We start from the raw sequence: 15,274 nt of genomic DNA, 5'->3' as shown, positions 1-15,274 counted from the left end.
GTCCCCTTAGGGGCTCCGTAATTTTCCGGTTTATATGTGGATTTTTCTTCAACCACCAGGGGGCTCTTTAGCAGGAAGTGTGTCCTGTAAACTGCGTGTTTTGTCTTGCATGGAGTATTGCTGCCATCTGTTGGACTTTTAGGGAACTGCTTGACTTTTATGTTATTTAATCAGTATGGTTGTTGGCTAGCTGTAGAGCAGATGAACACACGTGTCTGTTATTAACGCTGCATTCCAGGTCGAGTTCTTCGAAGCAATGCCTGTAAGTAGTATCTTATACTTCAAAACGACCCTTTATGTTAACATATGATAAAAAAGTAACTTGTTTATTGAATTAGTTTTGGAAATACCTGTGGGCGATTTGATTATGTGCTACGTTATTGCTAACTAGCAGGCTGCTAAGATTTCTTAGGTCGTTATGTAGCATTGCAGCTCATAGCATTCTGAGGTAGCCGTTGTATCAGTTGTACTTCTAATGTATGCATCTGAATGTAAAACACTTAGTCTGTAAGCTGCTCTGAGCTCATCCTGAGTTATTTGTGTTTTGACAGTTTCACTCCATTCTATATGGAAATAAAGGAAGAACTAATTAATCCAGACTCGTGTGAAAGGAGTTTGGCTGATGGTTAGTTTTGGTACAAGACACCATAGCGAGACCATTACAAAGTGAATCATTGGAAGTCAAAATTGGAAATAAAAGAAGAAAGCGCCTATTAAAACGGAATTAGGTTTTAATAGGGAATTGAAATTTGAGAATGTTGTTGATCAGTTAAATAGCATTGAGGGGAAATGCTATTTAACCGTTTTTTAAATAATACTGGGATCATTATGAGAATTTGAGGAATAGATATTAGGATCCAGTAGATGGCAGTAGTGCAGCAATAATGGATGCAAGCTGCTGTTGAAATCTAAAGAAGAAGAAAGTGCCCGTTTTCATTTAGCACATGCTAGGACACGAAGGATCAGCACTTTTACTGTTACAGTTACTGTTCGGAAACTACCGTAATCAGTTCAGTTAAATCTAAACTTGGCAACTTTTATTTTGTAATAAATGTGATATTCAATTGACCTGTTATGACTCCAATTTTGACTGTCCGCCCCCCTCTGCTGCTGCTGCATCGCTGTGGAAAACCTGGAGCGGCAGAGATATCTGCGGCTTATATGTGTATGTTTACTGGTTTAAAAAAAACAAAAAACTTTGGAGTTGTGGTTTATAGTCCCGTGCGGCTCATAGTTGGGAAAATACAGACTATAATCCTTCCTGGATTTTTTCTGTGAAGAACCCAGAGAGGGTTATTTGATTGTGCTTTCTGGAAAACAATACCTTTTTACATTTAGGTACTCCTGCAATCGTCACACTTTTTCTGTTACAAACTGACTCCACCCCCCCCACCAGAGAAAGGAAAAGTTATGTGGCCCTCACAGGGAAAAGTTTGGGGACCCCTGGTTTAAAGTATCTTATCGCCTAAGCATGAAGACCAAACCTGTCAAGTCTGCTCTGACTAATAGTGGATTCTGGCTTCCTTTCATAGGTTCTGGTCAGAAAAGAAAGGCTTGTTTGGACTACAGATGTGAATCTTTGGTTGTTATGCACCAAGGATTCTGTGGAGCCATCTGTCTATTAAAGGCAGTTGTTCTTGAATGCCAAAGAGGGCAGATTTGATAAGTTGTGGGGTGAGGAAGAAGCACCTTGATAGTCTCCTCTGGTGTTTATGCGACACCGTAGAGGTCTGTGCTAGAGCAGACTGACCAACCTCGTGATAAGACTACGCAGATATCCTCAAGCAGAAGAGGGGTAACATTCTAAAAATGTACATTACAGGCGTTTGAATCGCAGAAAAAACACGCTACTTAGCAACTCGTCAAGCACTTTCGGATTTAGATAGCAAACCAGTGTGCCAGACACACTTTGACTCCGTAGCATTAGCCAAAAGAGTTGATAATGTCTGTTTGTTGCTTCGAGTGGGCCTATCTGAGGTAATGTTGCTGTAAGTGGGAGTGTTGGGTGAATGGTGAACTGAGCCTGCTCCGGAGCAGAAAGGCCCTTTTTGTTTCAGTGTGTGCCACGCAACACACTGCCAATACGGAGGAAACATTTTCCTGACAGCAACCTCACAATTAGCCTTAGCACTTGAACGTACAGCAGTGACGAGATTCCCGGTGACGAAGGGGAACACAGAAGTGTATTTATTCATTTATTTATTTTTTTCTTTTTAGTTTCATTTTTGCTTCAATCGTAAAACCCATAAAAATTGTAAAATAACACGGCAGCTGTTATTTCTGCCGTGTTATTTGGATGAGTTTCCCCAAATTTACCGCTTAATGAATTTGGGAAACTAGTGTCAACAGAGACACACCGTGCCATGAAACTGACTCACCAGATGAAAAACAGAGCACTTTGCCAGTTCAAATACAGATACAGCTCTCAGAAAATCAGAGTTCCAGCTCGAAAGTCACACAGAGCTTGCTTTGGACCTGTGGCGAGAAAACAGTTTGGTTATGTTTTAAGGTGTGCAAAAAGCACACCGATACTCAAAGTCTTAAGCGGTAATTTGCACAGAGTGATGATTATATTTTCGACTTAAATTGTTTGATGTTTATTTCCAGTGCCGGAAATTGGCAGACATAAAACATGGGGGTGGGACAAAGTACACAGTATTTCAACATAGCACTCACTCACCTTGTTTTTGCAGGCATAACCGAGCTGCAGCACAGACGCCTCACTGTGGCACGGCATGGATGTGTTAATTACATCACACACTTATCTCACACTAAAAGTCAATTGTTAGTGCATGTTTTATTTTTCAGCTACAGCTTACTAGCTAGTTTCATGGATTTATTTTTTTATTTTTTTGCCAAATGTCAGTTTAGGCACAGGTTGGGTTTGAGTGGAAGCATTCAGATATGCACACCTTTTTTTTCTTCTCCTTCTTCTTTCAGCTTTATAAGTACCGCGTTTGTACCTCCAGGTCTCTGAGAACAGATCTTCCTGGTCAACAGTAAAGGGCAGCTCACCCGCCCCTCTGTCCCTCCTACCGGAGCAGAGATGACTTTCTTTTCCCTCCCCTCAGCTCTGAAGCGAGTCAGTGTTTATTGGGAGTTTGGTCGTCATGTCTGGTCTGTTGGGTGTCCGGCTGCTGCTGTGGGTCTGCGGCTGCCTCTGGCTTGCCAGCCCAACATCTGGAGCGCTGGTCATCTTCGAGGACGATGAGGCTCCGGAGGTAACTCGATACTTTCAGGTGTAGTTGATTGGTGACGTTATATGAATTAGTTTCAACGTCTGCGTTATCTATTATGCGGAATATAAATCTCTCTCTCTCTATATATATATATATANTTTTTTTTTTTTTTTTATCTTACAAGCTGAAGTAGCGTATGAATCACCCACATTCTTTTCTCCTCTGATTTTTTTGGCAACACATTTGTGTTACAGGAAATGACAGGAGCTACCAAAATGCTTCAGGTGCTTGGCTGAAACAGTTTTTTTTTTTATGTTGGTGAATATAATGTATTCATTTGACCAAATCGTACTTAAGCATGCAGAATTTCATTTACGTTGGTGGATATAATAATATTAAGTTTCAGTAATTGAATCAACATTGCTATGACTGAATCATACCTACGCATGCAGAACTTAGTTCGTCTGGAGGGGAAATAAGTTGTAATTTATTGCACTAATTAATACAAGAATTTCAGCTGAAAGGTAATTGTTACAATTTTGCAATGTTTAAATCTAAATGTTCTGTCTCGTTTCTCTGTTTGATCTCTTTGTTGCAGAAAAGAAGTACAAACGAGGCAATGGTAAGCTCATTACGTGTTCTGTCAACGACAGGAGACCCTTTAACTTTTCTGCATTTATTCAAGTTGCAACCTCAAACTTTAATGTGTGCCAGCCTTGAAATATCAAGGGATGTTCATGTGTGGGGATGGCCCAGTCAAAGTCCAGACCAAAAGCAAAATTTACTTGAGCTGTTCTGCGAAGAGGAACAGGGAGAACGTGTTTTAGATGCATTAAAAAAAAAAAAGGAAAAGAAAAAAAGTGAAGAAATACAAGATTTGAAGCTGTTTTCGGACCAAAATGAGGGAGTGACTGACCTGGGCTCAGCACAAATGCATGCCACACTATTCAGATTTCATGATGTATACCAAAAGATATCAACAACCTACATCACTTTAGCTTCACTGCACAATTCTGTGCTTCTTTCTTATAGCCTGAAATCCCTTAAATGTTTTACGCTGTTAAATAAAAAATGTGGAAAAAATTAAAAGGAAATTAATATTTTATAAAGAGCCAGTACTTTTTCAATACTTTCCACATTGAAAAAATACTGGCTCTTTTTACATGACTATTTATTTACTATTTATTTAGTAAAAATGTATTTATTTTTACTAAATAAATACATTTAGTAAAAAATAAATACTAAATGTATTTATTTTTTACATTTAGTATGAAAGACAGTTTTCTCTAAAAGCCTTGGTCCCTTTTAAATATCTACTTTAAGCAAATGTAGATATTTATGTAAGATAAAGCAAAAACTAATGCAAATAATTGTATTTTTTGGAAAAAACCCAGTGAGTTGGTCGTCGTCATTATTCTCGGTGAGAAGATGCAGACTCATAACAACACTCCCAGGGTGTAAGAGGTGACGTAATGTCTCCTAAACACCGTTTCCTAGCTGCGATGTGTTTGGCATCTGCATCGTGGAAATTGTATGAAATTTTGCAGCAACCTTCTGTCCAAAATAACCACGTTAAAAGATGAGCTCATGAAGAACAGAGCGTGTCAGAAAGGTGCCGGTTTGTCGTCACTTTGTGTAAAAACGGCATCTGGACGTAAGAGTTTGGTTCAAGTTAGTAATGATTAGTCCTGCTTCCGAAAGCTGCACTTCATGTTGTACTTACCTGGTTCTTGTTCTTGTCCTTAATCCGCACAGAGGATAAAAACTGCGACTGTCGTTTGAAATTAGTTTTTTTTTTTTTGTGTTTACTGTGTTTGTCAACTTAAGATTAGCGAAACCGTTTGCCAAGTTTTGTCTGCACACAAGAGCTCTAACTGGAACTCTTCATTTTAGTCAATACCAAAGTACATTGTACAAGTATTCATTCATTTACCTGAATCTTTCCTCACTCTTTCACCATTCCCCCCAGACTTCCATGTGATTTATTGGGATTTCTCTGACAGACCAACACACAACAATAGAGAAGAGAAACAGAAAGAATACGTGATTTTTCAGTTATTTTTACTCATAAAAATCTGAAACGTGTGACAAAAGAGTTCACAGACTCTCTTGCACATAGTTTCTCAGGCGAACAAACAAAAGATAATTTATCATTCCAATGTCAACAATATGAATGCTTATATTTAATTTTTGGATAACATGTCTCCCTTGCTCATTGATTCCCGTCCACAGGGGGAAGTGCTCAGCGTGACGGTGGACTGCACCGTGACGAACCGCTTCGCCCACACCGTCATGACCTCGGTGGCCCTGAACAAAGCCAACACGTCAAAGGAAATCTTTTTTGACGTGGAGCTCCCGAAGTCTGCCTTCATCACAAATTTCAGCATGTAAGCTAGATTTCGGTTTCTATTTTATCTCAGACCAAGTTTTTCTGGTCTGGTTTCTAGTCTAAATATCTCAGCAACACTAACTTGCGAGCAATTTCTTGGCAAGCCGTAGGAGCTTGTTTTAATTCCTTAATAGTCAAGAAAAATTTCTTGTTCCATTGAAAGATTATTTCACTTATAACATGGAGAAAATGTCATGTTATGAATGAAATAATCTGTCAGTAGTACAAGGACTTTTTCCATCACCATTAAGGAATTATAGACTTAAAACGAGCTCCAAATTAACAAATTGCTGTAAAGTTACTTGTAAGTTAATTTGTCATATTTCAAGTGCAGTAAGATATTTAGACTAGAAAGATGATGAAAATTACTTGGTAAGGTTTTGTATTTTTGCAGTGAAGCAAAGCAACACATATTTCTTGTGTTGTCTTTTGTGTTTGTGCTACTCAGGGAGATTGAAGGGAAGGTGTACGTCGGAGATGTGAAGGAGAAGGAGAAAGCTAAGAAACAATATGAGAAGGCCGTTTCATCCGGACAGACGGCGGGACTGGTCAAGTAAGTCAACCGAGACACAAACCAGTTTCTTGTAAAACTTACGTTCTTTACAAGCCGCCTGCTGATCTACCTTGGGGAGCAGAAAGAGATACCTGTGCGTGTGTGTGTGCGTTTTTTGTTTTTTTTTTATTGCAGGGCTTCTGGGAGGAAGATGGAGAAGTTTTCTGTGTCGGTCAACATTGCAGCTGAAAGCAACGTGACTTTCATCTTGACCTACGAGGAGCTCCTTCAGAGAAAACTGGGCCAGTATGAGATTCTGATCCGGGTCAAACCCAAAAGTCTGGTCGAGCAGTTCCAGGTGAGTCGCCAGATGATTCATTTTCATTTCCTGCTGCCTCCTTATGATTCGATGAACGTGGTCACCAGCGGCGTCTCTGTATCGGAAACAGATTTCGACCAACATCTATGAGCCTCAGGGCCTGTCTCACGTTGATGCCCACGCCACTTTCCTCTCCAACGAGCTGCTCCCCCTAGTGGAGAAAACAGTCCTAGATAAGAAGGTGCCTCACTCTTCACTTGTCGTTTTGACTCTTTGAATGACTTTCGCTTTTCCTTATTGTTTAACATTCAACACAGATGTCTCACTTGTCTTTTTTCTCGTCAGGCTCACATCTCCTTCTCTCCAACCGTGGAGCAGCAGAGGAAGTGTCCAGGCTGCGACGGGACGCTGATAGATGGCGATTTCATCATCAAGTATGACGTAAACAGACAGGAGAGCGTCGGGGACATTCAGGTGCGCTATGAACTCAAATCACAGAGTCTTGTCGTTTGTTTGGCTTGCGTATATTCGGCCATTTAATGCAAGTTGTGACTGTTTCCGTCTAGATTGTGAACGGCTACTTTGTGCACTTCTTTGCGCCCCCTAACCTGCCCAGGGTGCCAAAGAATGTGGTGTTTGTTATCGACAGGAGCGGGTCGATGAGCGGCACAAAGATGGTGCAGGTGAAAACTCTTCAGACTCTTGGTGCAGCCATTTTATTTGTCAAACAGCTGTGTGCCTCTAATAACGACAACAGAAACTACCTAAATGACCTGATTTAAAGCTCACATACATCAGCTGTTGATGCCGCGTATCGCTCCGTTTAAAGGGGCAGTGTTATATGAAGTCAACTTATTTTTAAGTTGACTTTTTTTTTAAGCTTTACATTGTATTGTATCATTATATATATATAAACCACATACCTGGAGTGCTACTTTGATTCTTTCATGCATGTTTAAGAAATCTTTTGATTTCCCTTTTGAAGGTCATAAATCACAAGGGGTATGTAAATTTTTGATCAGAGTCATTTGGATAGTTTCTGGTGTCATTATTGATTTGAAAAGACTAAACGCGGTCGCTTCACCAAACTACTGACCACATGAGAAAGAATGTTTGTGGTTTTTTTTAATCATACATCTTCTCTGAAAAATGTCCAAGTAAAAAAAAAAAAAAAAAAAAAAACTTCTATCAGGCTATGTAAATTTATGACCATGACTGTGATCGTGAAAGCTGTTGCGTCAGTGCTGGCAGGGGTACGTTTTGATCCCAGAACTTTTGCAGACCCGAGATGCACTGGTGGCCATTTTGGAGGACCTCCATGAAGAGGACCACTTTGCGCTCATCCAGTTTGACTCCGCCATTCTGTCCTGGAAGGAGTCTCTCACCAAAGCGACCAAAGAAAACGTGGCTGAAGCAAAGAACTACGGCAGGTCAATCCGAGACAATGGAGGTCAAGACAACAAAAAGTTTAATGTGTCACACTTCCTGCATTTAATTACAGAGTTAAAACAATTGACAGTTTGCCTATTTTGTTTTATTTTGCCAAGCTACTGATATAAACCAGGCAGTGCTGGATGGAGTAAAAATGCTGAAGAGAGACAGACAGGAGAACCGGCTCCCTGAGAGAAGCATCGACATGATCATCTTACTGACTGATGGAATGCCAAACTCTGGTAAGTGTTTTCATACAGCGGCTTCCAAAAGTGTTCATATCTCTTAAACCTTTTTCACAAATTTGCATTGTATAACCTGATTTGGCTTGAAATTTTAAGAGATAGACTGAGATTTTATGCATAAAATAAAAGGAAATAACAGTTTTTTTTTTATGTATCTTTACAAATAAATACAAACGTATATTGATTTTACACAGAGTCGAGGAGAACATGACACTGTGTGCCTTTTGTATGAGCTGAGCATGATTCTCTAGAGATGGGTAATTTTTTCCAGGGGAGCCCCAGGCCCCTCTCGGCCCCCTCTTTTGGTCGCCTGTGTCCCAGCAGAGCTGGAAGTCTTTTTGGATGCGTTTCGATAACCTTCACATATCTAGAAACTAAAACGTTCTCAATTCCTTGTAAAATATCAACAACCCAGTCGGAACAGTTGCGGACTGTCAATGTGTGGCAGTTTTCAAGTCATGCTACACCTACTTTGACTGGGCCGTTTCAACACACAAATGTGCTTTGTTTTAAACCACTTGATTATAACTCTTTTAATTTAACTCCGTCTAAATCAGCATCAATGTTGACCAACTTCACTCTACCTGCTTTGTAGCTCCTGTTTATATATTTTATCTATCTTCTTTTAATGTTTTACATTGAATATACATCTTTATATCTGGAGTGTTTTAATTGTGTGTGAAGTAATCTAGGTTGCCTATTGTAAGTCGTTGAGTTGCTCTAACACATAAAATCCCAGTAAACCACAAAGAAGCTTGTGGTTGTAATACGGCTTAAAGGGCTTCAAACACTTTTACTAGGCATCATATTGTGAGATGGTACTTTGTATTTATCATAACATTTTTTGCGTGTGCATCCGAAGGCGTGTCTGACATCCCAAAGATCCAGGAGAACGTGCGTTCTGCCATCGGGGGAAACATGTCTCTGTTCTGTCTTGGATTCGGAAACGACGTGGACTACAACTTCCTTGATGTGATGAGCAAAGAGAACAAAGGACTGGCTCGCAGGGTCTTTGAAGCTTCGGACGCAACTCTGCAGCTCCAGGTGAAGCGTTTGAGCGCTTTGAGTTCTGCGTGGCTGAAACGAATCTGACGTTTTTGGGGTGCGATGCAAAAATGGAATCAACTACAATCTCTCCTGAAATCTTTTGCAGGATTTCTATGAAGAAGTGGCCAGCCCGCTGCTGTTGGAGGTGGACCTGGTATATCCAGACAATGCAGTCGACTACGTGACCACCTCTCACTTCCCTCAGTTGTTCAACGGCTCGGAGATTGTGGTGGCGGGTCGGTTGACAGACAACGACCTGGACAACTTTCTGGTGGAAGTCCTTGGCCAGGGCGTAAGAAATAAAGACTACAAAACAAAATGTCAAAGGGTTTCGACGGGTCTTCGTCTGTCCCATTTAGAGTAACTTTTCTTTCCTCTGTAGTTTGAAGATGACTACAAAGTGCAAGGTCAGGCCAGTGTTGTTGACTGGAACGTGATGTACCCGGATGAGACTTACATCTTTGGAGATTTCACCGAGCGTCTGTGGGCTTACCTCACCATCCAACAGCTCCTGGAGAAAAGGTCTGTTGCAACCTCTGGTATAAAATGCGATTGGAAACAAGGAAATGAAGTACCGAACGCATCAATTTGAGACCGATTGGTGTAAAATCTGCTCCGAATGTCAGTAGCAACCCCAACGAGTCCAGATTCACAAGGAAACTCTTCCAATTAAATTGAGCGCATTACGAGGGAAACCAGACATTTTCATGTGCTGGTTAAAAAGAGCTTTTTTTCCACACCATCCAAGTCATTTTTTCATCAATGCTACTTCAATTTCTAAAGCAGCAGAGTAAGGAGGATTCATTATAACTTTCTCCAAAACATTGAGATGACTAAAATTACCTTCCAACAAGGGAGGAATGCCCAGATGATGATGTCTGGCTTTTGATCAGTTTTTTCACAACATTTGAGTGACATGATGCCACACCACCAAGAACTGGGGGTGTTTGAGGTGTTTCAAGTCAAAAGAAATCAGGAAGAGAAGAGAATCTGGTTCAATCTCGGCTAAAAATTCCCACAAGTGTAAATGCAAATCCTCAGCCGGCACTCCATCGAGGAAGGAGATGGGTTCTGTGTCCCCAGAGATGAATGTAGTTTTTTTTCTCTTCTCATCACAGTAAGATTGGTGCAGCAGATGAAAAGGCCAATGCCACAGCCAAGGCCCTGGAAATGTCTCTGCAGTACAGCTTTGTCACTCCTCTCACCTCCATGGTGGTGACCAAACCTGAAACAGAAGACGGCACAGACAGCCCTCTCATCGCGGACAAACTGACTGAGGGTAAAAAAAAAAAGTTTTCCTTCCCTCCAATTTGTCCGGTCAAGCTTTTGGCGTAGAATGAAGCATACGTATTTGAAAGGATGTTGATAATAATACACATCATTAACATCTTTAACCGGATTATTTTGGTACAAAATGTGTCAAGTTGCCCGTTGGTCTTTTCTCACAGAGCAAAGACAGCAAGCAGAAAGACTGAGACCAATGGGTGAGACGATCCTTTTCTAAGATAAAAGATGATAAAAAAAAAACTGAGTTTTGGTAATTTATTAATTTTTAAATTTTATTTTACTTGTATTTCAACGTAAAGCATACTCAGGAGTTGCATCGCATTTCATCCCTGTCCCAGCACAGTATCTACCTTCTCCAGTGTATTTAGGTAAGTACATTTCATCCCTGAAGACGTTAAAGAAGGATGAAGACGGTTGTATTGCTTAAGAAGGTTTGTCCAAATGTTGATTTGTAGCAATTTCTTAGATTTCATGTTTGAAATATTTGTTTTCTTACCGACAGAGAAATTCAGGCAACACTTTATTTGAAGGAGCATAAAACTGACATGACACTGTCATAAACATGACATAATACATGTTATGAACATGAAGGAGTCTGTACGAATCCTTATGACTGTTGTCATGAAATACCATTTGGTAAATAATGACACATTCAATGCAAATTTTACTCTTTTAATTGACTTTTAATGTAACTTAATACTAAGCGACATTTTTTAATGCAAACTTTAATTAAAAGCAGCAGATGTTTGTTTTGATCTTGGTCTTTTCTCCTATCGTCTGTTAGCTTTAGCTGCTAGGATAAGCTAATTCGGTTTTGTAATAATTGGAGATATTAACGACAGAACCAAGCTTAAAAAAATCCCAAGCTCACTCCTTTTCTCTATTTTAATTGATCCTGCCACTGTCTGTGCTGCAGTGGATGGAGATCCCCACTTTATTATAGAGCTTCCTGGGAGAAACGACTCTCTGTGCTTCAACATCAACAACGTACCAGGAACCATTTTCAATCTGGTCCGTGATCCAGAAGCAGGTCTGCAAACCAGTTTCAAACAGCCCGCCCTCCAAAGTTTGACCTTTCCATCCTTTCTGCACTGATTCCCATCATCTCTCCTCAGGTGTTTTTGTCAACGGTCAGATCATAGGAGACAAGAAGATTCCTCCAGATGGGAAAATTAACACTTATTTTTGGCGTTTCGGCATCGTCCACCTGACTTTGGGCGTCAGCCTGCAGGTGACCACTCAGTACATCTCAGTTTCGCAGGACGGTCAAGACGCCAAGCTGCTGTGGACGGATACAGCCTCTCTCAAAGGACCCAAGTGAGTTGAAGCAGTTTACTGTTTTAGCGCCAGGAACTCAGAGTACGCTGAGCTCCTTGAACTGCTGACTTTATAGCAACTTGTGCCTGGTTTAGTTCCATGTTTTAAACAACAACTATAGTTTGACATTAGTTTGATCAGCTCCACCAAATCCTGTTTTTCGTCACCCATGTCTGTTTGTTTCCTCCCATGAGACTAGTGTTGAAGTAGGTCCAGTTGGGTTAATCCAAGCAAAAACGGGCATGTCAAATCTTTTTCAACCTGTTTCTGCTGTAAAAAAACCCCAAACATTTGTTTTTTTTTGTTTCCCATCAAAAGGAAAACCGTTGTGCTAAAGGAAAACTTTGAAAGCGTTCTTCAGATTATGTCAATTGTGACCGTCTTTGTTATGTTGTGTTTCAGCGTGGATGTTGTGGTCACTAAAGACGGCAGCCTGACTGTAACACTAAAGGGCTCCGTTAAGTTTGTGATCCTGCTCCACAAAGTGTGGAAGAAGCACCCCTACCACCGGGACTACCTGGGTTTCTACACCCTGGACACCCACCTTCTGTCCCCTTCTGTTCATGGCTTGCTAGGTACGGCATGATGGATACAGCTCAGGAAAAAAATTAAGAGACCACTTAAACTGATCAGTTTCTCCAATTTAATTTTTTATAGGTATATTTTTGAGTAAAATGAACATCGTTCTTTTATTCTATGAACTACTGACATGTTTCTGAAATTTCAAGCAAAAGTTTAGTGTTTATTTGCAGAAAATGAAATGGTCAAAATAACAAAAAAGATTCTGACAAGATTAGAACCTGGAAATATCGACCAGATTTAAATTTACTTACCTTGTGTTGTTTGAAAAATAAATATGCTTGCTTTGCTTTAACCCGTTTTTCAGGTCAGTTTTACCACGGGATTGAGTACGAGGTGACAGATTTGCGTCCCGGGGAATCCCCAGAGAAACCAGACGCCACCATGTTTGCAAAAGGACACCAGCTCAACGTGACCAGGTAAGTGAAGAGAGCAGAGCTGGTTGTCGTAAACGTCTGAATGCGATGCCAGCCTGTCTTTTTGGATCCACACAGAGGCTGGCAGAGAGACTTCAGAAGAGACGTGAAGAACGGCGAGAATGTTCCCTGCTGGTTCATCCACAACAACGGATCGGGCCTCATCGACGGAGCGGCGGCAGACTACGTTGTGTCGAGCCTTTTCACTGCCATCTGAAAACGAGCAGCGTGTTCATGTGCGCTACTAAATGCGATCAAAATCAAGTTTATTAAAACAATGAGGAAATTCGGCTTGACACTCTTGCAGAAAACAGAACTGTCTTTTTTTTTTTTATATATATATATTGTGGCAAATTTCCAGGATTAAGAACTTTTTTTAAAAACACTGCTTGGTTAAAAAGGAACCAGTTTTCCTCTATTAACCCCATTTTACGTCTACATGTTGCCATATCATCATCGCCTACAAACGGAAACAAAGCATGTCACACCCGTGTCTTTAATCGTGACGTATTGGTTTGTTTCTGGCTTTTCTGATGACTTGCGGAGACAAATAATCACACAGATTCTCAGATCTCACAGATAATTTAATTGTGTCGTTTTACATTTTCTAGAGAATTTATACAACTACACCACATTTCCATTTTCTGTGGTTTGATCCTCACATCTGGCGTTTAATGAAAGATTATGACCCTCGATTAAACCAAAATAACTGATCGCATTATGACGAGGGCGGGATGAAAGGATGACATGTTCTGTTTAAAATAAATCATTTCACTACAATAAAACACATTCTTATTGTTTTGTTGTTATTTGGTTCATTTAGACAAGTAATGCGGATTGCATGCTCCACGACAAAAAAAAAAAATGGTGAGAAAGATTTGTTTTATGGAGACTTCTTCTAGGTTCCTAATTGAACTGTGTAGGTTAGAAACAAAACCAGACTTTATGTATGAAGATGAATAATTAAAATCTTATTTGTAGTTGTAAATATTTTTAGGCTGTCACCTTTGCTATGTTATTCTTGTCTGCCATAGCAAGGTAGGTGTTGGTGATATTTACGACAGCCAAGATTTATTTAGCTTGATAAAAAGTTGGCAACACTGAGTATGAAACAACCTAAACGGCAAAAGTACAGAATGGTACCAAGAAACGAGAAGTGTCCTTGGATTACATGTCAGTAATCTAACAAAACGTGTCATAATTTTTGATTTTCAACTCCTGTTCCAAAAGCACAAAACTTCTTGTTGCTCTTTTTGTGTGTGTGAGAAGTGATTATCGACATTGGGGGAAATTCTCTGTTTTAATGTAGGGGTCAAAGTTCTTACAAATGCTCTCAAGCTGGATCAATATATTGTTGCTCTTTGATTTAGAAGAAAATCCTGTTTCAGTAATTTCTCATGTTTGTTTCAGCTTTTATAAACTGATCAAAACCTGCCAGAGGTCCAATACCCAGCATAATGAACTGGCGTTGCTCATTATGCGACACAATGAGCTGGTGTTACAAGATCACGGCCTGATATTTTAATACTCGTATTGTCCTGCGGGGCTGCACAGTGGCGCAGTTGGTAGAGCTGTTGCCTTGCAGCAAGAAGGTTCTGGGTTCGATTCCCGGCCCCGGTCTTTCTGCATGGAGTTTGCTTGTTCTCCCTGTGCATGCGTGGGATTTCTCCCGGTACTCCGGTTTCCTCCCTCAGTCCAAAAACATTGATTGGTCTTTCTAAATTGTCCCTAGATGTGTGTGTGTGTGTGTGTGTGCATGGTTGTGTGTCCTGTCCGTCTCTGTGTTGCGCATGGTTGTGTGTCCTGTCCGTCTCTGTGTTGCCCTGCGACAGACTGGCGACCTGTCCAGGGTGACCCCGCCTCTCGCCCGGAACGTTAGCTGGAGATGGGCACCAGCGACCCTCCTGACCCCACTAAAGGACAAGGGTGTAAATAAAATGGATGGATGGTATTGTCCTGCAGCAGAATGTTTGTAACACTCTACTGCAGGGCAAACTGCAACCACAATGCCAAAAAAAAGTTACATTGAAAAACTGCTGTCTTCATTCAAACTGCAGCATGAATAGTCTTCATTCACGGAGCGAAAACATGACTTGAACACGAACCTTCTTGTTTGGACAGGATGAGCGTCCCCAGTATTCATCCCTAATCCCTGCAGACATACCATGTTCATGAAAACACACACACACACTCTTTGTTCAACAGGTGGAGGCTCCCTCTCTTTTCCTTTTTTTTTTAATGCACAAAGTGGGCGGAGTGATTTTTTTTTAATGCACAAAGTGGGCGGAGTGATTTTTACAGGAAGACTTGATCCCACATGCTTCGAATTCCCTGCACATTTGTTTTCAGCTGGGCTGCTGTGGAGGCCCTCTTGCCTCCAGCTTCTTCCCAGGAAGCTGCTGCTGATGTGGATTTGCGTCTGTATCGGTCCTCCGGTTCAGGTCCAGGGAGGTCTGATTGTTTCCAGGAGAGATGGCCTGAAACGGGTATTTACTCGGAACAACTTAGAGCTGAGCCAAAAAGCGAAGCTCTCGATTTACCGGTCGATCTACGTTCCCACCCTCATCTATGG

At 40.8% G+C, this 15,274-nt stretch overlaps 1 protein-coding gene and 1 long non-coding RNA gene across 3 annotated transcripts in view; both read left to right on the top strand.

Annotated features, from left to right (window-relative positions):
- Positions 1 to 223: 223 nt before the first annotated feature.
- On the top strand, positions 224 to 13,503 carry itih3a.1 (inter-alpha-trypsin inhibitor heavy chain 3a, tandem duplicate 1). Of its 2 annotated transcripts, XM_008409596.2 has the most exons (23): positions 224 to 262; positions 3,072 to 3,221; positions 3,434 to 3,463; positions 3,778 to 3,801; positions 5,412 to 5,566; positions 6,017 to 6,121; positions 6,257 to 6,419; positions 6,511 to 6,621; positions 6,726 to 6,854; positions 6,947 to 7,063; positions 7,662 to 7,830; positions 7,928 to 8,053; positions 8,919 to 9,100; positions 9,210 to 9,395; positions 9,486 to 9,625; positions 10,222 to 10,382; positions 10,552 to 10,587; positions 10,690 to 10,758; positions 11,307 to 11,420; positions 11,506 to 11,707; positions 12,110 to 12,282; positions 12,594 to 12,705; positions 12,781 to 13,503. In XM_008409596.2, exons 2-23 carry the CDS (start codon positions 3,111 to 3,113, stop codon positions 12,917 to 12,919), a joined length of 2,754 nt encoding a protein of 917 aa, XP_008407818.1. In that variant the 5' UTR covers positions 224 to 262; positions 3,072 to 3,110; the 3' UTR covers positions 12,920 to 13,503. The 2 variants fall into 2 exon arrangements, with proteins under 2 accessions (XP_008407818.1, XP_008407819.1); XM_008409597.1 differs by lacking the exon at positions 3,434 to 3,463 and having other exon boundaries at positions 231 to 262.
- A 1,573-nt stretch (positions 13,504 to 15,076) lies between these two features.
- Positions 15,077 to 15,274, top strand: part of LOC108166274 (uncharacterized) — a 4,213-nt gene continuing 4,015 nt past the window's right edge. The window contains exon 1 of the long non-coding RNA XR_001776581.1: positions 15,077 to 15,188. This is a non-coding gene — a long non-coding RNA (uncharacterized LOC108166274). The remainder of the gene's footprint in view (positions 15,189 to 15,274) is intronic.

The sequence above is a fragment of the Poecilia reticulata genome, linkage group LG5, assembly GCF_000633615.1.
Source record: "Poecilia reticulata strain Guanapo linkage group LG5, Guppy_female_1.0+MT, whole genome shotgun sequence".
NCBI classification, from domain to species: Eukaryota; Metazoa; Chordata; class Actinopteri; order Cyprinodontiformes; family Poeciliidae; genus Poecilia; species Poecilia reticulata.
Note: the sequence above shows the minus strand (reverse complement) of the source record. Positions and strands in the feature narration are given on the sequence as shown.

Excerpts from the sequence above, each read along its gene's own strand:
- itih3a.1 (XM_008409596.2), top strand. The coding sequence starts at position 3,111 with ATGTCTGGTCTGTTGGGTGTCCGGCTGCTGCTGTGGGTCTGCGGCTGC. Across the intron at positions 11,708-12,109 it reads GCCTCTCTCAAAGGACCCAA|CGTGGATGTTGTGGTCACTA; the intron begins GTGAGTTGAAGC and ends GTTGTGTTTCAG. Across the intron at positions 12,706-12,780 it reads CACCAGCTCAACGTGACCAG|AGGCTGGCAGAGAGACTTCA; the intron begins GTAAGTGAAGAG and ends GGATCCACACAG.